General features: G+C 54.4%; 9 protein-coding genes across 9 annotated transcripts; 4 read left to right on the top strand and 5 right to left on the bottom strand.

Moving 5' to 3' along the window:
- Positions 1-1,516: 1,516 nt before the first annotated feature.
- On the top strand, positions 1,517-5,016 carry AYL99_11197 (hypothetical protein; the record flags this gene model as incomplete). Its single annotated transcript, XM_018842703.1, has 2 exons — positions 1,517-2,379; positions 2,439-5,016. 2 exons carry the CDS (start codon positions 1,517-1,519, stop codon positions 5,014-5,016), a joined length of 3,441 nt encoding a protein of 1,146 aa, XP_018688116.1.
- A 1,126-nt stretch (positions 5,017-6,142) lies between these two features.
- AYL99_11196 (hypothetical protein) lies at positions 6,143-6,634 on the bottom strand (the record flags this gene model as incomplete). Its single annotated transcript, XM_018842702.1, has 1 exon — positions 6,143-6,634. One exon carries the CDS (start codon positions 6,632-6,634, stop codon positions 6,143-6,145), a length of 492 nt encoding a protein of 163 aa, XP_018688115.1.
- A 300-nt stretch (positions 6,635-6,934) lies between these two features.
- On the bottom strand, positions 6,935-8,692 carry AYL99_11195 (hypothetical protein; the record flags this gene model as incomplete). The annotated part of the gene is made up of 2 exons (XM_018842701.1): positions 6,935-7,171; positions 7,235-8,692. The coding sequence occupies 2 exons, from the start codon at positions 8,690-8,692 to the stop codon at positions 6,935-6,937; spliced, it is 1,695 nt and encodes a 564-aa protein (XP_018688114.1).
- Positions 8,693-9,598: 906 nt separating this feature from the next.
- AYL99_11194 (hypothetical protein) lies at positions 9,599-10,195 on the top strand (the record flags this gene model as incomplete). The annotated part of the gene is made up of 1 exon (XM_018842700.1): positions 9,599-10,195. One exon carries the CDS (start codon positions 9,599-9,601, stop codon positions 10,193-10,195), a length of 597 nt encoding a protein of 198 aa, XP_018688113.1.
- Positions 10,196-10,344: 149 nt separating this feature from the next.
- Positions 10,345-11,702, top strand: AYL99_11193 (hypothetical protein; the record flags this gene model as incomplete). Its single annotated transcript, XM_018842699.1, has 2 exons — positions 10,345-10,656; positions 10,707-11,702. 2 exons carry the CDS (start codon positions 10,345-10,347, stop codon positions 11,700-11,702), a joined length of 1,308 nt encoding a protein of 435 aa, XP_018688112.1.
- Positions 11,703-12,376: 674 nt separating this feature from the next.
- On the bottom strand, positions 12,377-14,215 carry AYL99_11192 (hypothetical protein; the record flags this gene model as incomplete). Its single annotated transcript, XM_018842698.1, has 2 exons — positions 12,377-12,946; positions 13,040-14,215. 2 exons carry the CDS (start codon positions 14,213-14,215, stop codon positions 12,377-12,379), a joined length of 1,746 nt encoding a protein of 581 aa, XP_018688111.1.
- Positions 14,216-14,946: 731 nt separating this feature from the next.
- AYL99_11191 (hypothetical protein) lies at positions 14,947-15,952 on the bottom strand (the record flags this gene model as incomplete). Its single annotated transcript, XM_018842697.1, has 3 exons — positions 14,947-15,593; positions 15,675-15,788; positions 15,877-15,952. 3 exons carry the CDS (start codon positions 15,950-15,952, stop codon positions 14,947-14,949), a joined length of 837 nt encoding a protein of 278 aa, XP_018688110.1.
- An 834-nt stretch (positions 15,953-16,786) lies between these two features.
- On the top strand, positions 16,787-18,487 carry AYL99_11190 (hypothetical protein; the record flags this gene model as incomplete). Its single annotated transcript, XM_018842696.1, has 1 exon — positions 16,787-18,487. One exon carries the CDS (start codon positions 16,787-16,789, stop codon positions 18,485-18,487), a length of 1,701 nt encoding a protein of 566 aa, XP_018688109.1.
- Positions 18,488-19,158: 671 nt separating this feature from the next.
- Positions 19,159-21,091, bottom strand: AYL99_11189 (CTP synthase; the record flags this gene model as incomplete). The annotated part of the gene is made up of 3 exons (XM_018842695.1): positions 19,159-20,328; positions 20,406-20,877; positions 20,931-21,091. The coding sequence occupies 3 exons, from the start codon at positions 21,089-21,091 to the stop codon at positions 19,159-19,161; spliced, it is 1,803 nt and encodes a 600-aa protein (XP_018688108.1).
- Between the last annotated feature and the right edge of the window lie 202 nt (positions 21,092-21,293).

The raw sequence follows: 21,293 nt of genomic DNA, 5'->3' as shown, positions 1-21,293 counted from the left end.
TCATTCTGGGGATTCTACTTGTTTCCAAAGCACAACACGTCGCCTTTGTCAAGCTGGGGGGGGGGTGGTGTCCATCCTTGTCCCTGGGACTCTCAACCTCGTATTAATTCCTCGTCTTGGCACCCTAACCTCAACTTCAATCCATCTTCCGGTACTTCGTTCTTTATCACACTGAAACAGGCCATCGCTGCCTGACTGACGTACCACATTCCCCGTTGAAGCCAATTGCTCGTCTTCAACGTGCACGGGGTGAGGGGTCGCCGCGTCGGTGCGCGCGCCCTGACCCAGCAGACAGCCAACATGCCCTACCACTTCGCCTCACTGTGTCCCCTGCCTTTTTGTTTGCCGTTCAGTCGGACCAAAGACACAAGAACTACATCTTTCCGGATCATTCCCCGCAAGCAAGGTCTGCAGCTGCAACATTCACTCTCGCGAGAGCCAGCTCGATCAATTCAAAGCCTTACCCGCAAGTTTCATGACCCCATCCATTTTTGGGCCAGTGACCACCGCCCCTCTGAGCTCTTCTTGCCCTTGTCTTGAAAGATTTCTCTGCCACACTTGACTTTCTCTTTTACCACATACATACCTCATCCATTTCGTTGGTTCATTCCCTGCCTGTCGTTTCCCAGTCGTGCCACGGTTAGATGAGGCCTCCCCTGCTCAAATCGGTCGCACTGATCTGGAGCTATCTCACCTCTGCATATCCCAGCCGCTCTCTTTCGGCAAATCTTTCCTAGCTGCTCAAGTCGCCAACCTCGTTGTGGTCTCTCTCAAACGCTGCAATTCTTATGATGCCTCTTCCCCTCGGCCCGATGGCATGACCTCTTGGTGCGAGCTATTGCTCTCAAGAAACTTCTTGGAAACTTCTGTCACGACTTGAGTCCATTCCTTGGTATCACTCTTCACTCTATTCATTAAGCGTATCCCGAGCGACAGAATCATCCACACCTTACCTGCTGCCCACGTCTGCAATCCGACTTGGTACCGATTTGTCTTACTGGTCTCTCTGCCACATTTCCTCAGGCACAGCCTGCGCAGTCGCTCCTTTATTTGCCTTTGTCAGGACCTCTACATCGCGCTTTTCGTCTCACCCTCTCCTCCCAGTCTCTAGCTCACAACGATGGATATCAACACGTCATTGTCACGTCCAGCTATCCTTCCATCCTCTGAACAATTCCCAGTCGCTGCCATCAGACCTCATAATCCGCAGACAAGTGCGTCCCAATCGGACCGAGAGTCATACAAGACAGCATCACCCGGCCACAGCCAAAAACATATGATCTCTGTCTCACAAGATGGCGCCTCGCCCAAAGATGCAAGCCTGCCGAAGAGGCTGCCTCCAGTCGAAAGCCGTGAGGTCGTAAAGTCAAAAGCTAGTCAAATCACTGGTTGGCAAATTATCGATGACTCCGACGAGATCTACGAGTCGTGTGAAATTGGTAATGAGAGATGTCCTCTTATATCACCCGACACATTGGTGAATTCTAGCTGTTATGATCTCGATATAAAGCCCACAATGGCAGAAATCGAGGAAGCATTGGCCGGAAACCACACATCCTCTTCATTGGTTCAGAAAAACTCTGTTTCACCACGGTCTCCGACCGCCTCTATCTTGGATCCTCCCCCAGTCAGCGCCAGGCCGTGCCTCAACAAACGTTCCTTGTCCTCCTTGCCGGAGCCCGGGAAGAAACGATGTCTTGTCCCAACTAAACGGGCAGTTGAAATTGCGAATCAGAAATTCGAGAAGTTCGGCGGCATGGAAGACTACCTCCAGAACCAACCTACGGCGTCTCGGATTCGCCCATCGACCTACAACCAGGAAGAGTTTGGATTCGTCAATCCATTCCCCGACGGCTTCCCTCTCTCTGACGACGAAGGTTGGCTGGGCTCAAAACCTCATGCCGATTCGTCTCTCTATCAGGACTCTGATCATGAAGACGAAGATTATTGGTCCGGAAAAGGCCCAGAAGAACAACAAGGTCATTTGAAGGAGGCGTCGTTGAAATCACTTCGACATAAACAGATAAGAGATGAATCAACTGCAAAAACTCCCGACACTGAAATGGATAAAGAACAGAGAATCATGACTCTGGCTCGCGAATATATGCACAGGAGCGAAGAAGCTGGGGCGGAGCGGAGCAGACAGCTTCGCGAGAACGCTTTACGACGACGCGGGCTTCTCACGATTGCTGAAGGGGACGCAACTTCAGATTACAGTACCACAGTCTCAAATGCAGGCACCGAAAATGGGTCAGACAATGGCCTGTTCTCTGACAAGGACGGCCATGATCAGAGCATCCAGGACCTTTTGGACATTGCACAGGAGCACGTGACGAAAAGTTCAAATCCTACTCAGACAGAGGTACGCGACAAATTGAAGTAGGTCACATATGAGGAGTCCAGGCCAGGTCAGCGTGAAGACTAATGGAGGTCTACAGCAGGACAAAGGCACGGACCCAAGGGCCAATCACGCAGATCCCTACTTCACGAGCAGCCGCCGAGCAGTTCCGGACCCAAAGTCGACATTTAAGTGGACAATGTGACGCTCAAGTCAACAACAATAGATCTGCGCCCCTGTCCTTACGAGACGGTCATTCTCGGGGCTCGAAATTTGAGGGTTTGAGCCTGCAGGCAAAGGAGGACCGCTTGCGTGTGGCGAAAAAGTCTGTGTTTTCGGGCCTTACGGTTGAGGGAAGGGTGAGCAACCCTTCCGCAGAGAAACAGTTCAGCACGGATGACGAAATTGACCCTAGAGCTCGACGGAATCTTCTTCCTCAGTTGCCGAGTGGCTATAAGAGCGCCCCTGGGCTTGACACGGAACAACAAGCAACACGACTCATTGCTGGTCCCAGAAATGAAGCCAGTTACAGCTCACCCACACGGGCACCTATCAACCTTGAGATGCAGACGGAGAAGCAAGAAAATGCAGTGCGTCCGTCGTCGCTTCTTACCCGAGATCCTAACAAAGGATTGTCGCTTCCCAAAAACTTTGACAAGCTCTCAGAGGAAGAGAAGGAAGTGATTGTCCAGCACGAGATCGTCAAGGAGAAGAAGAGAGACCTGGACACCCTTGGGAGTGTGTTTTGGACATTGGCGCAGCTACAGTGCTTTCCCAACCGCGAGATATCTGACAGAATAATGCAGTACGAAACCAAAGAGCTTCACGACATCGGTAGGTTTGTTACCCACGTGATTGAGCAGGGAAAGCCTGGTAAGATGCGGAGAGCTCGTATACAAGGCATCCGTGACAACATCCGGAGACGCATTTCCAGAGCAGCAGAGAGCTCAGAAGAGCCTACCCACGTTGCGGTCATGGCCCAAATGAGGCGAATCTTCAATCCAAAACACATTGATTTCATCCACGACGAAACGCCCAAAATCCAGGCGCAAATCGATCACTGGGGAAGCCTACGGAGTGAGCGAAATAGCAACAGCAAGCGGCAAAAGGCAAGGCCACGAGGGAATGGCAAAAAAGAGCGACCCAGGAAAAAAGAAGTCCGATTTGCGGACGAGGCGACACTGACTGTCCAGGAAAAGCAATCGAAGGGCAAAGCGAGCAAAATCGACAGCCGGAAATCGCAATCCGACAAACAGGAGGAAATGATCGAGAAGCTCAGAGCCCAATTGAGACTCTTTGAGACGGCCGACCCGGATGAAGTGGCTGGACTCCAGAGCCAAGTAGCTGAGATCGAGGCCGCGCTTGAGCGCGCGACTCAACACGACGACGATGATGAAAGCGAAGAAGAGGACGGTGCTGAGTTTGTCTTTGGAGCCGGAAAAGATGGTGCGTCGAGCCTATCTCATGGATTGCACAGCCAAACTACTCGAGGATCAAGAACAGAAGAGGAACAGGACATGGAAGAAATCAACCGTCTGGAGAGTGAACGTCAAAAGGCGTCAGGTGGTCATATGCCAGCACTCAGCCAACAGCGACCTAGCCTGGCACTACTCAAACAGATGCAGCTCAAAGCGAGCAAGGCGAGTCAGAGCCAAGCTTTCGACTCTGAAATTTTACGACGGATGCAGCTGAAGAGGATCCAGCAGCTGGAAGCAGCGACAGACACCACAATCATTGATCGAGCCACTGTAGGCGAATCAGATAGTGAGGCGCACGCATCTGATGAAGATGAAGATGAAGATGAAGACGAAGACGAAGATGAAGACGAAGATGAAGACGAACAAGATCGCCAAGTGTTTCGCTACACCGTCTGGGGTGCATTTGCCGGGGTAGATATCTACAAAGATGCCGACCACTACTACTTCATGAAGACGTATAGCGTCACAAAGGCGCAGGAAAAAGTCCGACAGATCATCTTGGGCATTTACCGATGGGCAGCGTCGCCAGAGAATGGCACGGAGAGCAGCCGAGTGGATATACAAACGCAACTGCACCACGAGTTGATGGAGCAGCACATCATTGTTGGTGAAGACTCTACAATCGAGGCGCGTGCATGGATCGAGCGAGATCTGGTGGATCTGAAGAAGAAAGCCTTTAGGGCCGCAAAACGCCACCGAGCGGTCAAGCAAGTCGCGACATGGGCGGTGTATTGGGAAAAGACTATCACGCCCATCATCAATCCGGCGGAAGAGACTGGAACTGAGACTGAGACCACAGCCAAACCAGACGGCTTTGACGACCTCTTTGAGGAATCTGCAGAGGAAAAAGCCGCCGCCGCCGCCGCGGCGCCAGTCACCACGTCGTCGTCAGTCGCGCAAGATGACATCAAGTTCTTCACCACGCCGATCCTGGCAAACCGCTGGGCGAAGGACGTGTACCTCGCGTGGCACTTTGCGTTCCTCCCCGGCTGGCAGAACGAGGGCTATCGCCGCCTCGAGGACGAGTCAATGGAGCAGTACCTGGAGACGCTGGGCGATTGGGGCCTGTTCATGCGCGAGGAGAGTTTCGAGCGCGTCGAGGGCGGTGATGCTGGTGCTGGTGCTGGTATGGGAAGACGAGTAGAGGAGAAGTTCAAAGTGTGGGTCAAGAAGATCGCGGTCAAGGGTCCGGGGAATTGAGAAGATCAAAGACCTTTTGAAAAGATGCTTTTCTCACGGAGCAGGAGCACGCCACACACGCACACACTATTCCTTCTCTTTTCTCACACAAAGGGCAGTGTTTTGATTCTGATTCTGGATCATTTTCGGTTTGCTCTGGTCTGGTCTAGTCTGCTTGTCCTCGTCCCATTTATTGGAACCAGAGAAGGGTGTTTCTACGGAGGTGGAGAGATAGATACCAACTGTTTTGCTGCGCTGGTTAGTCCCGGATGTTTTAGGAGACATGATGGTTTTTCTCCTTCTCCTTCTCCTTCTCCTTCTCCTCCTCCTCTCTCTCTCTCTCTCTCTCTTTGAATCCTTCTTTCCCTGTGCCGCTTGGGTATTCATGGGAGGAGAGCCGGCTTTTTGTTTCTGTAGCTCGCGTGCATGGGCCAGCTAGCCGGCTGTTGGTTGGGCATCTATATATCATGGATCATAGCCACTCCTGAGTTGAGTCTTGGTCGGGGTGAGAAAGAGAAAGAAAATGGAGGTAACATACCCAGGTCGTCTTTAGGAGGGGACTTTCGGGCGGGGAAGAAGAACAATTCTTACAGACTGGGTTGGTATATAATGGTAATTGTAATGTTCTGTCCTGTTCTACAAGTACATACGTCCACGTACAGCCCACGGACAAGATAGATGATACCATCTAGCCATCCATCCAAGTACCCTGTGGAACCCGGTGAATCCCGAAAAACCAGCTTCTGAGATAATGAGACATACATAGATATTAGATATCGTTCACCCCCCCAAAAAAAACACGTCTTGGTCATACACGGCCCCCCTGTATCATGATATGCTGATACGCATGTTCCACATGTTCCACATATTCACGCAGTTTTTTCTTATCCTGATGTCCTCCCCCCTTCTTTTTCCTCCTTCTCTCGTGTATAGTCTGACACATATATATTACACATAGAGTAGCATCAAGGTTTGCTCTGTTCTGTTCTGTCCTGCTCGGTCGTATGTCGTCTCATGTTGTCCTGCTTCTGCTGCCTCGGACGTATGACTGTGGTGGTGATGGTGGCGTCGTCGTCGTCGTTGTGGTGTCCCTGAAGAAGCGTTCTTGTAAGTCCCCGTGGATCCAGGGTTCTTTTTCTCTCAGCTTTCACCGAGAGCAGTAATCCTCCTGCTCGGCCTGGGTCTCGTCAAAGTCCCACAACAATTTGTCCGCATCGTCGCGCTGGGTCTGCACAAGCCACGCGATCCACGGCATGACCGCGTACGCCAGCAGGGCGACCATGGTGTAGACGGGTGGTTCGGGGGCCGCGGTGGCGACAACGACGCTGAGAGCCAGCTCGGCTGCGAGCAGCCACACGAGGGCCAGGGCGCCGACCAGCAGCGGCGTCGGAGGCGGTGGCCACCGCCGTTTCGGCTCTCCAGAAGAGGTGCCAGCGCCTCCGTCCAGGTTCCACACTGTCACCTGTGCGGCTTGCCAGGTGACGACTAGAACGATGGGCATCTCGAACAGCTCGGCGTACCGCGCGCCCAGCAGCGGCTGCAGGTACGGCACGCGGACAGAGTCGAGGATCAGGCCCGACGTGAAAACGAGGGAGAAGTAGAGCAGGGAGAGGGGGAGGGTTTGTTGGAGGACTCCCATGATTGTGGTTTTGTGGTTGCTCTTTTGTGGTCAAGAGATGGTAATGGTGCTTGTCAATGATGTTGTTATTGCTGCGCTGTGGATTTTTGTCCCTGGAAGTCTTTGGATGGCCGCCTCGAGATTATAAGGACCCTAGCATGAGGAATCACGAGGTGTTTTGCAAATGCGGTGAAAAGCAACTACGACGTGATCATGCCTCCACTTGCTTGTGTCTGACCATCCAATATGGGATTGGGACGGGTATTCTCTTGGGGTAACGTGTGCCGGAGGAGTGGATACATCGTGTCGTTGACATGCTTCTCACGCCACGAGGTTTCCAAGCATGAACACGCCACCTGCTGTAACATTTTCAGGGAACCTCGGAATCGTGATGAGCCATTCACTGGCTTTGACCGTCGTTGTGGACAGCGAAATGGGCCCGGTCGTTTTCCACTCCGCTTGTGCCGAGGCTTCAAACAGCGACGGCAACATCATGCCACACGCTTGCACGAGCCCGTTCAAGATTTCAATCTCATCTTCCCGAAAAGAAAGAGCAGCCTGCAGTCAGCGTTAGCACATAGCTTGTGTTTTTCCTGAGCCAGGTACTTACGGCTTGATGACCAAATCGTAGTAGACTCCGTCTTGCACCTCGGGTGATAGAGGTGTCATTGCTGATATGATCGCTTCCACTATCGCCGGCTCCACCCAGTCGATCTTTTCGAGCTTGACCCTCAATTTGTTGATCTCATTCAAATATTGTGCCTCACCGCGTATGGGCAATTTCGCCAGCACCTCCCAATCGTCTCCGAGACACAGATGTGCCAGACACACTCCCAAGCTTCCGTAGTTGCGCTGCTGAATGAGCACACGGCAGGCTCTGCGACAGGACCCACCGGCAACTTCGAAAACAAAAGTGGTGGTGCCGTTCTTGAGAGGAATCTCGCGGATGTTGCAAACGCACAGGCCATCCATGAGGCCAGACTCACCGAAGAGGAATGCCATCTCTGCGGCCTTCACTGCTAGCTCGATCTTGGCGTACGTCGGGATGAAGAGCTCAGAGAGAGCTATGTCTGTCGTACCGATCTTGGCCGCAGCCTCACCGTGATGATGTAGATTGAAACGGAACAAGTTGGATGTTCTCGACGGGTCTGTGTCGTGGAAGAACCATGAGGATGCTGGTCCGTTGCTTGGTTGTGAACGCAACCTGTCAAGAGTACCTTGGATAGTGGTGTCCTCCTCCTGGCCGTGGTCAAAACCTTTCATGAGCTCGACTTCAAGGAACATATGGCTCATCGACCCTACTGGGGGGGAGTCTGCGGGTTGCCTTGTTTGTGCTGCCACGTTGATAGGCTGTAGACCTGGTGTTGCTCGCGGTCGAAAGTATACGAAGTGGATGATCCGATTCTCTCTCGAAATTTCCTCCAGTTTCGATAGACATTGCCATATTTCAAGACCAGGGGCAAGGTCAAGTCCCAGATCCGGTTCATATGGAAACGAAATTCCGGGTTGTCGGTAATGTTCGCCAAGGTGGTCAAGTTGGCCTGCAACCTGTCGATACTCTCCGGCGAGACAGAGAAGATATGATTCATGTCGAGCAGCAAGGTGAGCCCGCCACTTATCGCTCTCCGCAACTTTGTATTTCTGGCAGAGCCATTTCCATGAATCCGCCTCGAGACTCTCCAGGCTCTTCACAGTTGTGTCCAATTGGACCTTGACATCCTTCAGAAGCCCTGCCCTTAAAACCCTGCGTATCTTTGACCTGCTCGGACGATACATTTCCAGAAGGATCCGGAACTCACTGAGTTGGCTTGCAATCACATTGATTCGATCATTCATGAAAGCAGGAGCAAGGTCACCCCAGTATGAAGCAGCCAATGTCGTGGAAACGCCCTGTTGAAAATGCCAGTCGCGGCACCACAGCTTCAATTTGTGATCTGCGACCTCCAGGTCGTTCTTGACCGCAGAGTGGACCGTGTTGTAAGTGACCGCGTTTTGTCGGTCTTTGAGCAGGAGGTCAATAGCATTCCTTGCGCCCGCAAATTGGCCCGGAAGTGATAAAATGGTGGTGATCGAGCACATTTTCAACGAGGAATATAACGAGGGATATACCAGATATCCAAGGAATTTTGCTGTGCAACTTGCTGAGAGAGGGATACCTAGGTTCAAGGTATGTTGTATATGGAGAGCATTCTGGATAAAATGGGAGTCCTGAGGCTTTTGTTCTCCTGGCCCCTGCCATATCTGCTTTCGTGTGCTGGCGCTGCCTTGCAGACCCTCGCAAGGCTGCGCCCATACCACGGCCTGTGTCTAAGTCAACCCATACCACAGCCTCTATCTTGTTCAACCCATGCCACAGCTTTAGTTTAAGTCAACCCAAGCCACAGTCTTTGTCATCCTTTGTCCAAATCAACCCATGCCGCAGCCTCTGTCTAAGTCAACTTATGTTACCGCCTTTGTCTGATTCAACTTAGGTCACCGCCTTTGTCTAGTTTAACCCTCTGCCACAGCATCTACCTAGGTCAACTTAAGTCATGGCCTTTGTCTAACTCACCCTGACACCACACCAGCGTTCACCTTCCTCACTTCCTGTACTGAACAAGGGCCAGGTTGACAGCTCAAGGCAGGAGATACAGGATGGTGGAGACGAAAGATATTAAGATTGTTTTCTATCACCATACTCTCGCTACAAACAAAAACAAGGAGACCACTAATCCTTACACTCGGCCCTCATGCAGTCAAGTCCCGACCAATCAGACACCGAATCAACGGCCGGACCGTGTTTAACGGCCTAATTAGGCTTAGTCAGTCCCGCCGTCTTAATAGCTGTCCTCCACATTCCTCGCTCCCTCTGCATTCCTCCCTCCCACCCTGTGCATTCCTCACATCCTGTGCAACAACAACCCCTTTCCTGTGTATAAATATTCACTCCCAGCACATGGCTCACTCCCAGAACATCAGCGAAACGTGTTTTTTTGTTCCGTCACAATGGCAGCCAGCGCAGAAGCAGAAGCAGAAGCGGTGTCTTACATGGCGCAACTGATCGATAGATTATGTCCGAGCTATCGTGTCGCCATCGAGTTACGATACTCGCACCGTTTCGAATGCCCGACATCCGTAACCTTCACCTGGCACATCAGCTCGACGCAATTGCAAAGCAGCGATTGTCTCTCGGATCTGAACGATGTGGTTCGCTACAAACATTACAGACTCCTACCAGAGGGCCAATACAACCACTACTACCTCCACTGGGGCAGCTTGAGGTACCCAGGTGCTGCCCAGAAAAGCTGGTTCTACACCAGAGAAGAGCAGCTCCGCTTGTTGCAAAGTCTTCCATTAGTCAGAACCCACCCACTGCCGCAGCTCACTCTCTGCTATGCTGTGATGAAAAGTGGGCAGAGGAGTCATGAACTGGGCAAGCAGCCGCTTATAACCGATCTCGAAGCCCACCTCCAATGCTACAAACAAATCAACTATGCAGGACAATGCTTTATTGCCGAAAGGCACATTCGAGCGGTCTCGAAGAGCATGGCATCATGCTACTGCATGTCCAAGCGCGCATCCCCAACCGTGAGCAGTACATAAAGGCTGGGTGCCTATCTATGCCGGACGGTTTACCCGAAAGGATCGCAGCAGATGGATGGCAGTTACTAGCCGCATGTATTCTAGAAGGTCTAGACCTACTTCCTTTCTGGGTCCTTGCCTTCAACGGTTTCGACAATGAAAGCTCCGCCATGGATATCGCCTATCATACTCGATTCAAATCATTGGAATTTTGGGGGCGCATCGAGTCGATCACTAAACAGCATCCGATGATAGCCCAATATCTTAAGCCAGGAGGAGAATGGCTGAAAGCCTTGGCTTGGGCTACGCGCGTTGTGTCTCCATTTGCATGGAAGGAGGGTTGCAAAACAGTTTGCGAGTGCCAGGACAAGGTGCTTCCGCTGCTGGAGCCGGATCCCGATATCTCGCCTCGCTGGTCCCTAGATTCGTCTGGCGACCAATGTTTGGTCACGGTAGAACCCGGTTATCAACACTTCAGCAAGGTGAGTCTTTTTCGGTATCCAAGAACATACTCGTCGCTCACCCAGTATAGAACTTTGAGCAATTGTTCGTGCTGAAACAGATTCGGTCAAGCGACAAAGCAATGGATCTCGTATGGGATGAGGTCAAAGCAACAATTGATCATTTCGACCACCCCAACTTAGTGAAATGGGTTCAGGCATGGACCAGGTCCGGTTTCATCGAACTACTCTCTCTGGCCCCGGAAACAACCCTACCCGCGTACATGTCCCAGGACAAGCCTACAGACGAGTTCCTGCTTTCTGACCTGTGGCTGCAGCTGTGCGGGATCGCTTCAGCAGTCCTTGTTCTCCATCTCCACCACGACTCAATTATGAGGGGATGGTATCATAGAATCTCTCCAGACAACATCCTGATCTTTACCATGGATGATGGAAAAGCCGTCTGGAAGATTGGCACACTGGAATCTGGGCCCCCAAGTTCTGATGTCCTAAAATCTGGCAATCGGAAATCTGGCATCCTGAGTTCGTTCAGCCTGAGATCTGGCACGTTGAAACACAATGCCCCGACCCCTGTGCCAGAGTCATCCAGAGCACACGCCGACGAGGAAAGCGACGATGCCTCCCAGGAGAGACACTGCCGCCCGCCAGAAATAGCTGAATTCAAGTCCAGCAAGGGACAAGGTCCTGCCTCGGATGTATGGTCCTTGGGCTGCACCTTTCTCCAAGTGTTGACCTGGGCATTTTTGAGCAATTACAAGAAGAGGTTCGGGTCTCCAGACACGTTAAGGTTTTGGGAGCGAGACAAGGGCGGTGTGGTGGTGCTGACTCCTTGGGTGGAAGAAGCGCTGAACGACTTGCAAGCCGTGGACGATCGTCGTCGACCTCATGTCAGCGCTGCTGCCCGGGTTACCAGAAGCATGCTAGCAACTGACCAGACCATCAGACCGACGCTGCAGGAGGTGGTAAATCACCTAGATGAGGTCTGTCGGCGGCAATCTTCAAACAACCCGAGAAGAGCTTCGCTGTTCCCCTACCTGAAGCCCGACCGGGCGAGCGAGGGAGGCTAGAACAGAGAGAAAGACTGGCAATGGGGCTACGGGCACCATCCATCCATCCTAGTGGATGGAACGCAGTCCGAAAAGCCCATCAGTCTTGTGCATTGGGCCGGGCAGGGGGGGCTTGGGAGAAGGAAAACAAGTGCATTCATTGTCTTATGGAAAATCGCGCAAGAGATGGGATCTGCCCCAACCAACGAATGGTGTTTTGCTTTGCTTTGTTTGTTGTCTGTCGCTTGATCCAGGACGAGATTGAGAGAGAGGGAGAGAGAGAGAGAGACCTGTCTTGTGTTGTAGGATTATGATTATTGGAGACCAGGTTCATTCAAGCTTAAGAAAATGACTACTGAAGGAGAACGGAGCCCGGGAGGGAAGGGATTGTGGTCTAATAACTAATAGCTCTTTTGACTATCAAATTCCTTCCATTAATTGATATGTAAATATGTAGTAGCGAAACCCACTCTCACATGTTCTTCTTCCCCTTGTCGTTTTCCTTCTCCTTCTTCATCGTCGCATGCCATATCAAGTGGCGGCTAGCTAGCTAACCGGCTGCCGGCCTCACGCCTACCTACCCAGATGCAGGCAGACCTACATACATACATACATACATACATACATGCTCGCTCTCTGCTGTCTATCTCACTCCGCCCTCTCTCTCTGTTTCATCTTACTCCTCCTTCTCCAGATCAGACACGATCAGACGCCAGAATACTCCTCCCGCCGTCCGCCGTGACCCGGCCTCGGATCGTGACCTGGGCGTAGCCGTCCTCCAGCGGATGGAAGTCGGGACGGTGACGTTGATGATGGTGATGATGTGTCACGTCAAAATACGCCTTGGGACAGAACACCAGCGCCTCGCCCTGTCGTAGGCGGACTATGGTCTTGAAGATGTCCTGATCGTCATCGGCGTCGTTGTTGTCGTCGTCGTTGTGGTCACTGTCGTTGTTTTCTCCGTCTCCATAACCGTCTCCTCCGCCCACGCTTCTTCTTCTGCTGCTGCTGCCGTTCTTCTTCGTCCGCTTCCACCGCCGCGCCGGGCCCTGCGCCAACGCCGCCACGTGCTTCTGCAGGACCTTGTACCACTCCGGCGACTGGAACTGGTGCACGACGGCCACGGTGCACAGGTCGAGCAGCTTGGGCGAGATGGTCGGCTCCTGCGTCGCGATCACCACGCGCGTGGCCAGGTGGCGCTGCTGGCGGATGATCTGCACCAGGTCCTCCGAGAAAGCTTTGGCCGCGGGCGTCTCGGTCAGGAACTGGTCAGCAATGTCAGTTTCTGTTTCCTTGGAAGAAAAGGGTAGGTAAACAGGGCAAGCAAGGGGACAGGGACAGGGGAGGGGAAATTTTACCTTGTGTGCTTCGTCCAGGGCGATGATCAACGGGCTCTTGTGGCGCTGGCCCAGGAAGATCTGCAGGAAGATGGAGAACAGCGTGCACGCGTCCGTCTCGGTCACGAACGGGCAGCTCAGGTCGACGATCAACAGCGTCCCCGGACCGAACTGGATTTCCCCGGCCTTTTTGCGGATGGCCTGCGCCGTCGTCTCCTTCAGGAACCACTCGATCAGGCTGTAGCGCATCTCCAGGAAGCATGTCTGCGAGGGGGTCAACCCTTCGTTGCTGACCGCCTGTTTCATCGCTTGGTACCTGATCCCCGTGGTTTGACCCACGAGGGACAGCTGCTTGAGCACCTTGTTGACGATGGCCATGTACAGGGGCGGGTTCTTGTCCTCGCTGTCGACGGCCATGAGCGCCTTCATGTTGGCCACGTTGAGCTGGGTCTCGCTGAACAGGAACGGGAGGACCTCCGGCCGGGGCGCCCCGCGCGGCCAGTTCGGCAGGTGACGGTACAGGTGTCGCATGGCGGTCAGGTTCGAGGGTGACACCAGCACCTGCACCTTGATGCCGGCCTGCGAGCTGAGGTAGACGGCTTCGCAGATCTGGGTGGCGCGCGCCGAGGTGAATTTGTCGTAGTGGAACACCAGCCCGGCCATGGGCGTTGGATTGGGTCCCATGCCGCCGCCACCGGCGCTGCTGTCACCGATGAGGGCGTTTTCGAGCAGGCATGACATGGTGTGGCTCTTGCCCGCGCCTTGCTGGCCACAGATGAATGTCGACCACGGGTGCTGCATGTTGGTGTAGATCAGATTGTCCTCCTTGTCCAGATCCCGCCCCGAAGTGGTGGTCCCGTCCGACCCGTTGACCGCGCGCGTCCGCAGCCCCAAGAGGCCGTAGGCGGGGAGTCGGGGCATGTCGTCGTCGTCGGTGCACGCGTTGAGGCATTGCTTGACGTGACTGGAGAACAGGGGAGCCGCCTCGAGCTCGCGAATGAGGGTGGCAGGCAGGTCGTCATCGTCGTCGTCGTCGTCGCCACCACTACCAGGACCGCTACCGGTGTTGTCGTTGGAGTCATGTCGTGAAGCGAAGAGAGCGAGGTGTCTGACGGTCTCTTCGTCCGGAACGTCGTAATTGCTCTTTTCACTGGGGTCCGAAGACTCAGGGCTTTTGGTAAGGTCGGGGGACGACATTTCGGAAATGAAGGAGCTGCAATGATTGGGGAGAAAAAGGTGGTATATGTTGGAAAGGGCGCCAAATGATGGGAGATGTATATCTTGCCAATACATCTTCAGGTTTTTTCCTTTGGCTGAGGCCGAAAGAAAAAAGAATGGAAACAAACATATCGCACACGCCAAACTTTGCTTCCGATATCAAACCTTTCTTTGTGTCGGCCATTTTTCAACAACGGGAATGGCGATTGCTGAGTTCCGCAGACACCCGCTGGAGTCCATGTCGGTGGAAAAGAAAGAGAAGAGAACAAAATGATTTGTTAAGATTGCATAAATGGCTTGAGTATGATCACAAACCGCGAGGAGAATGGAAATGGAGTTGAAAACATCTGTTTGTCCCCATCCGGGGGCATGACTTGTTGAAAGCAAGACATGAAGGATCATGCACACACTGGACGGATATGTACATGCGGACGCATAATATACGCTAAGACACGCAGCTTCCACGGGCCGGACAACAGCGATCAGGCCCAGATGTAGGCTCCAGACAGACAGCCTTGGTCGCCTCACTTGGTGGCGGAGGTCTGAATTGAACAGACGGGGCCCTTTATGCCACCTTGCAGACAAAGCAAACAGCACATGCATACTTACACCACCACCTTCTTGCATTTTCACATTCGACTGGCCCAGTTGATGGGACTCGCGCTTTTCGTCTCGACTTCCCCAACAGGTCGTGGCAACCACGCGCCCGACTATCTCTTTTTCGTAAACGTCCCCGCGGCATACGGCAGGGCGGTCCACTCGTAATAGGTCTTGACGTCGACGGCCTCCCACGCGCCGGCCTTCCTCACTATGGCGGGCGTGTCACGGTCCATGTTGCAGCCGGCGAGAAAGAACTGCCAGCCCAGGAGGTGGTAGAGGCGCTGCATTAGGCGGCCCAGGACGCTGCCGTTCTTCGTCCAGGGATTGCGGATGTGCTCGACGATCATCAGCTCGCCGCCGGGTCGCAGCAGCGAGTACAGTTCTTCAGCAGCCCGCTCCAGGTTGGGCACGGAGCACAGCACCCGCACGCACACGATCGTGTCGAAGAGGCCCTGGGGCGACGGTTTGACGCCCTCCTTGGCCAGCGCCGCCAGCAGCTCGGCCTTGTCGGCGCTGCTGTTGAGGATGTGGTATTTGCCGCTCAATTTGGCCTCGTTGACCCGCTGCTGCAGCGGGCGGTGCAGACCGGGTGTCGGCTCTGCCCCGTACACGGCGCTGATGTTGGCGTTGTCGGCAAACAACGATACGTACGATCCAGACCCGGGTCCGATGTCCAGAACCACCCCGCGTGCACGGGATAGTAGGGGCGGGACGAGCGTCGCCGAGCCCGTGGGAGGAGCAGGAGGATCGACGGGTTCTGGAGAGAATATAGTCATAAACACCTTGGCCGTGTTGTCCTTGTCCCCAACAGAGGGTCACGATAGGGAGTTCAACGTACGTGTATTTTTGGTCCAGAACTTGGAGAACGCATCATCCCGCACGTTCTTGAAATTGGATGTCGATGGCAGGTTGCACTGCAGGATATAGAACTGAAAGGCGGTGGTGATGAAGGCTGCCACATCTTCTGTCAGAGCCCTCCCTCGTCATGATTGTCTTTTTCTTGACCAAGTCAGAGTCACAGAGACAGACACGGAACCTACCAAGGGCGCTGTGGTAGAGCAGGAAGCCCGGTTCCAGCAGATTGAACAGACGTTCCTGGAGTGGCGGCCACGGCATGTTGACGATTTCGCTGTGGTTTGTCCCCCTTAGCCTGGGATGTTTTTGGTAGCAATATATGGTATATATACGGTAGAGCCCACGACACAGAGAGGGGAAAAGAGAAGGAGAAAAGTAACTTTGGCCTGTGGAATTTATATTACATATCAATTCAGTCGACCAGCCGAGGGCGGAAAAGTCTTGGCGGCACTCAGCCTTGTGACATGTTGGCGTATTCGGTCTGTAATGACAGATACGAGACCGTAACAACAAGGCCGAGCACTCCTTGGCACACAGCCTTGTTATTGCCCATCTCGTCTTGTATGGACACGGTTAGTCAGTTAGTCTCATGTTTTGCCTGTCCCTGGAGAGCCCATTGCAATATATCGACGGATCTGGCTGGATACATGCCCGAAACGAGCATGTCTCACATACTGGATCTGGGCGACTATCCGGCGAGGGGTATTTTGCAGCTTCAGCTTATCGCACACCCCGCACACCCACGACGCTCCCCAATCACGGCTTCACTCAACCACACAAGCCCGTTGCAAGCTTTGATTACGGAGTACTAGGGACACGCTCCCCATCCATCCATGACCCTGACCCCGCGACGCTATACATCACCAATTGGGTCTCTCTGTCTGTCACAAAACTCTGGTCTTCCGGAACATCCTTGCTCTCTCCTTCGTCCAACCTCGTCTCACGACACACAGAACGTCCTGCAACTGCTCGTGCAGCTGCTGTTGAGGTCGGCGTCGAAGGAGAGAGAACGGGAAAAGCAGAAAACACAACAGAAGAACAACAGGGAGCTTGTTGTGGGTAAGAATTTTCCAGAGGGGAAAAAGCAAGCAAGCCATGGTAACATCGGGCTCGAGAGAGGAGCGTGACGCTTCTTCGACAACACCGTTACCAAGGACGTGGAAGACACGGCTGCAAAGACGACGACGGGACATACACCGTCGCCTCTCCGCCCTTCACGATGGCGTCCCATACCTTCGCAAGCTTCCTTTGTCGGTCATATTGATTGTCACATTGCTCATCCTGGTCAACCTCGTGGTCTGGGCGATCTGTGGCCTGATTCTCTCTTCGCACACCCACCTTCTGTCCACGGCCGCATTGGCGTACACGTTGGGTCTCCGCCACGCCCTGGACGCCGACCACATCTCGGCCATCGACCTGATGACGCGGCGGCTGATTGCCACGGGCCAACGACCCGTGACCGTGGGGACCTTCTTCAGCCTGGGCCACAGCACCATCGTGATCATCACGTCGATCGTGGTGGCCGCCACCGCCGCCGGCATCGCGGGCCGGTTCGACAGCTTCGGCACCGTCGGGGGCATCATCGGGACGTCTGTCTCGGCCGCATTCCTGATCCTCCTGGGCATCATGAACGCGTACATCCTGTACAAGCTGGTGGTGCAGATCCGCAAGGTCATCCGGCTGCGGCCGGATCAGGAGGCCGCTGAGGCGTGGAAGATCGAGGGCGGCGGCTGCCTGTTCCGCGTGCTGAAGAGGATGTTCAAGCTCATCGACCGGCCGTGGAAGATGTACCCGCTCGGCGTGCTCTTCGGCATGGGCTTCGACACCAGCTCCGAGATCGCCCTCCTGGGAATCAGCAGCATCCAGGGCGCGAAAGGGACGAGCATCTGGCTCATCCTGATCTTCCCCGTCCTGTTCACGGCGGGAATGTGCCTCGTCGACACCATCGACGGCGCCCTGATGATGAGTCTGTACGTGGCGCCCATGGGCATGGGCACGATGAGCAAGAAGGGGTCCTCCAGCGACGAGATCCAGAGTCAGCACGGCATTCCCGAGCAAATCATCTCGACACCCGACGAGCCGCTGATCTTGGTGGATGTGGAACAATCCGCGATCCAGCCAGCGACGTCGACGGAGCCGCCACCACAGCAGCAACAACACACCCCTACCGCCCGGGTCAAAGACCCCCTGACGTTCCTTTACTACTCGATCGTGCTGACGTCGCTGACGGTGCTGTGCGCCATCATCATCGGCATGCTGCAGCTGCTCTCGCTCGTCCTCAACGTGGCCTCGCCCAAGGGCGCCTTCTGGGACGGCGTCGCACGCGCGGGGGACCTGTACGAGGTCATCGGCGGCGCCATCTGCGGCAGCTTCGTGGTCGTGGGCGGCGCCAGTGTGCTGTGCTACAAGCCGTGGCGGCGGTGGGTGGATCGCGAGCGGGCGAGGTTGGGCATCTCCCAGGATCCCGGTGAGCTTGATGGGGATATTGACGGTGACGGTGACGACGGCGACGGCGGCAACCGTGGCGACGACGATCTCGAGCACGGCGCCGCAGTCTTCGTCCTCGACGACGAGGATGAGGAGCCGGGGGTGGTCCAACGTGTCGTCGATGTCGACGGCAAAAAAACCCACAGGCACACCCACCGTGAGAGACTGGGCGGCAAGCCTTTCGACGACAATCATCATAACACTAAAGGCTCTTCTGCCACTGCCACTGCTACTGCAACGACGGCGCCGCTGCCAGGGAATGCCGGTGCCGGTGCAGGCAGTGGGACAGCTCGTCCTCGTGATGACTAGTCTCGAGCGAGAGGGCGGCGTAAAGCAGGACAAGAGAGTCCTGAGCCTGAAGTCAACACGTGCTTGTTTACACATACACCCTATACATCCTATACATCCTATTCAACCGGCCATAAGACAGAGAGTTGAGTGAATGAAGGGGGGGTCTACATGCAGCACAGAACCAGCGCAGGACATTACCCGGATAGGGAAGAAGAAGAAGAAGGTGGTGCATGGTGTGCAAATCCGCAAACCCAGGATTCATGTTCATGATTCATATAAAAAGGAGGGACGGTACGTCGTCCGTGGCACATGAAAGAAGCCCGCCTAAGAACAAGACATCGAAGACATAGACGATACGAATGACATATATAACACCGTCCTCACCAGTGTGTGTACGGCCCCCTGATAGCCAAATCCAATTGCAATTCAGACCCGGACGGGCCCTGTTACGGATTCTATAAATTTCGTGCGTTGCGTTGCGTTGCGTTGCGTTGCGTTGCGTTGCGTACCATCATGCAACATTTCCTGAAAGTCCTTAACCAGATGCAAGTCCCAAGGCGTACGATGATAATATCTCATGTCAAATTCATTCGTGAGGCACAAAGATGATGGATGGGCGGATAGCGAGCGAGTGTGTGTCTGTGTGTGTGGAAAAGAGTGATGCCGTGCTGTATTTCGTCGCTCGCCATCTAGAAGCCGGAAGAGGACGAAAGTGTCACCTGGCTCATGCCGTTGGTCAAGGAGCCGTTGACGCCGTTGTGAATCGGCACGTGAACGCCTTCGCCGTTGAGGGCCTCGTCCCGTGCCGCCACGGCAGAGAATGCCTGCTCCAGCATGCCCGCGCTCGCCGCCACGAAGCCCAGGTAAGGGGGACTGGGCCTGAGGACCCGACTCAGATACTCGGGATGGAACTGGACACCCACAAAGAACGGGTGGTCCTTCAGCTCCATGACTTCCATACGCTCACCTTTGTCGTCCTTGCCGATGAAGGTCAAGCCGGCATCGGACAAGCGAGAGATGTACTCCGGGTTCACTTCGTAGCGGTGACGGTGCCGCTCGTTGATGCTGGGTTCGTTGTTGTACAGTTTCCGCAGCCGCGACCACTGCGTGTTCTCCTGGAAGATGGTCGGGCGCAGGCCCAGGCGCATATTGCCACCCATGGTGGTCTTGTCGATCTCCGGCATGAAGATGACCACGGGATCCGGGGTCTGGGCGTCGAGTTCGACCGAGTGAGCCGACTTCATGCCGCACATGTTGCGGGCATACTCGACCACCGCGACTTGCATGCCCAGGCAGATTCCGAGATATGGTTTGGGCTTGGTTCGAGCCCAGTTGGCCGCGGCGATCATCCCTTCCGTCCCACGATGTCCGAAGCCACCCGGGACGAGGACACCGTCGGCCGTGCACAGCTCGTGCCAGGCCTTGTGGTACTTTTCAGGATTTGAATCCAGCGTGGATTTTTCGAGATTGCTGGCATCCACCCAGACAAGGTTGAGTTTGCGCCGGCACGCCATGGCACTGTGTTCCAGAGCCTTGATGACCGAGAGATAAGAGTCGTGAAGGTTGGTGTATTTGCCGACCAAGGCAATGTTGATGATCTCCGACTCCAAGAAGCGGTCTTGGGACGTGGTCAATCGCTTCCATTCCTGCCATATATGCTGGCCTTTGGCGACCAGTGCAGGTGCAATCTTGTACGCGTCGAGACGGAAGAGCTCGCGGAGCTGCTCAGGCAGACCTTGTTCCTGAAGCAGGAGCGGTACATGGTATGTCGACTCGACGTCGTGGACCGCGAGGACTTGCGAAGGCTCCACTTGGCAAAACATGGCGATCTTGTTCGTCGTCGCCTCGACCAGTTGTTCCTGGCAACGGCAAGCAATCTGATCATCATCATTAGTCTGTGGCCACCACGAGACAGCACAGGAGAAATCAGCATTACCAAGTCAGGTGCCAGACCCGCTGAGCGTGCGTCCCGGATGGCTTGCTGTGTCGGTTTCGTCTTCTGCTCACTGCCGATGACCGGCACCAGCGACACGTGGATGTGGATGAAATTGTCACGACCTGCTCTTCTCCGTAGCTGTCGCATAGCCTCGATGAAGGGAGCACTCTCGATGTCACCGACCGTCCCGCCGAGCTCGATGATGCAGACGTCCGGCTGTTCCTTTGTGTCATCCACAGGGATTCTTGCCACTCTTTCAATCCAGTCCTGAATCGCATTGGTGATGTGAGGCACCACCTGGACCGTCTTACCCAGGTAGTCTCCGCGTCTCTCCCGCTCAATGACGTGCTGATACACTTTGCCCGTCGTGATGCTATTCTCGAAGGTCAATGTTACGTTGAGATATCGCTCGTAATTCCCGAGATCGAGGTCAACCTCGCCGCCGTCGTCCAGGACAAAACACTCGCCATGCCTGCAAGAGAGTTAGACGGATGCGTGACGGCGCAGCCAAAGGTGTCTGCATACTCAGTCGGGGCCATAGTGCCTGCATCCACGTTCAGGTATGGATCAATTTTAATCGCCGTGACCTTCAAGCCCACCGTCTTGAGCAGAAGGCCCGTCGACGACGCAATGATGCCCTTGCCGATCCCACTGATCACACCACCACTCACGAGAACGTACTTCATCTTGAACAAGGGAGTCTAGGAGATGCAGTGGGGGAAGGGAGACCGGAGGAGAACTATTTTGTCGAGTCCGAAGTGAGGTGCCACTCGACCAGTCGAGGTCGAAAGGTGTGTGTGTAGACCCAATAGAAGCCGTCCAACCGGTATCGTGCTCGATGGTGAAGACAAACGACTTGAAGAATCAAAACGCAGGGGTCCGTCGCTG

The sequence above is a fragment of the Fonsecaea erecta genome, assembly GCF_001651985.1.
Source record: "Fonsecaea erecta strain CBS 125763 chromosome Unknown Scaff13, whole genome shotgun sequence".
Classification (NCBI taxonomy): Eukaryota; Fungi; Ascomycota; class Eurotiomycetes; order Chaetothyriales; family Herpotrichiellaceae; genus Fonsecaea; species Fonsecaea erecta.
The sequence above is the reverse complement of the archived record's forward strand: the minus strand, read 5'-3'. Positions and strand labels throughout refer to the sequence as shown.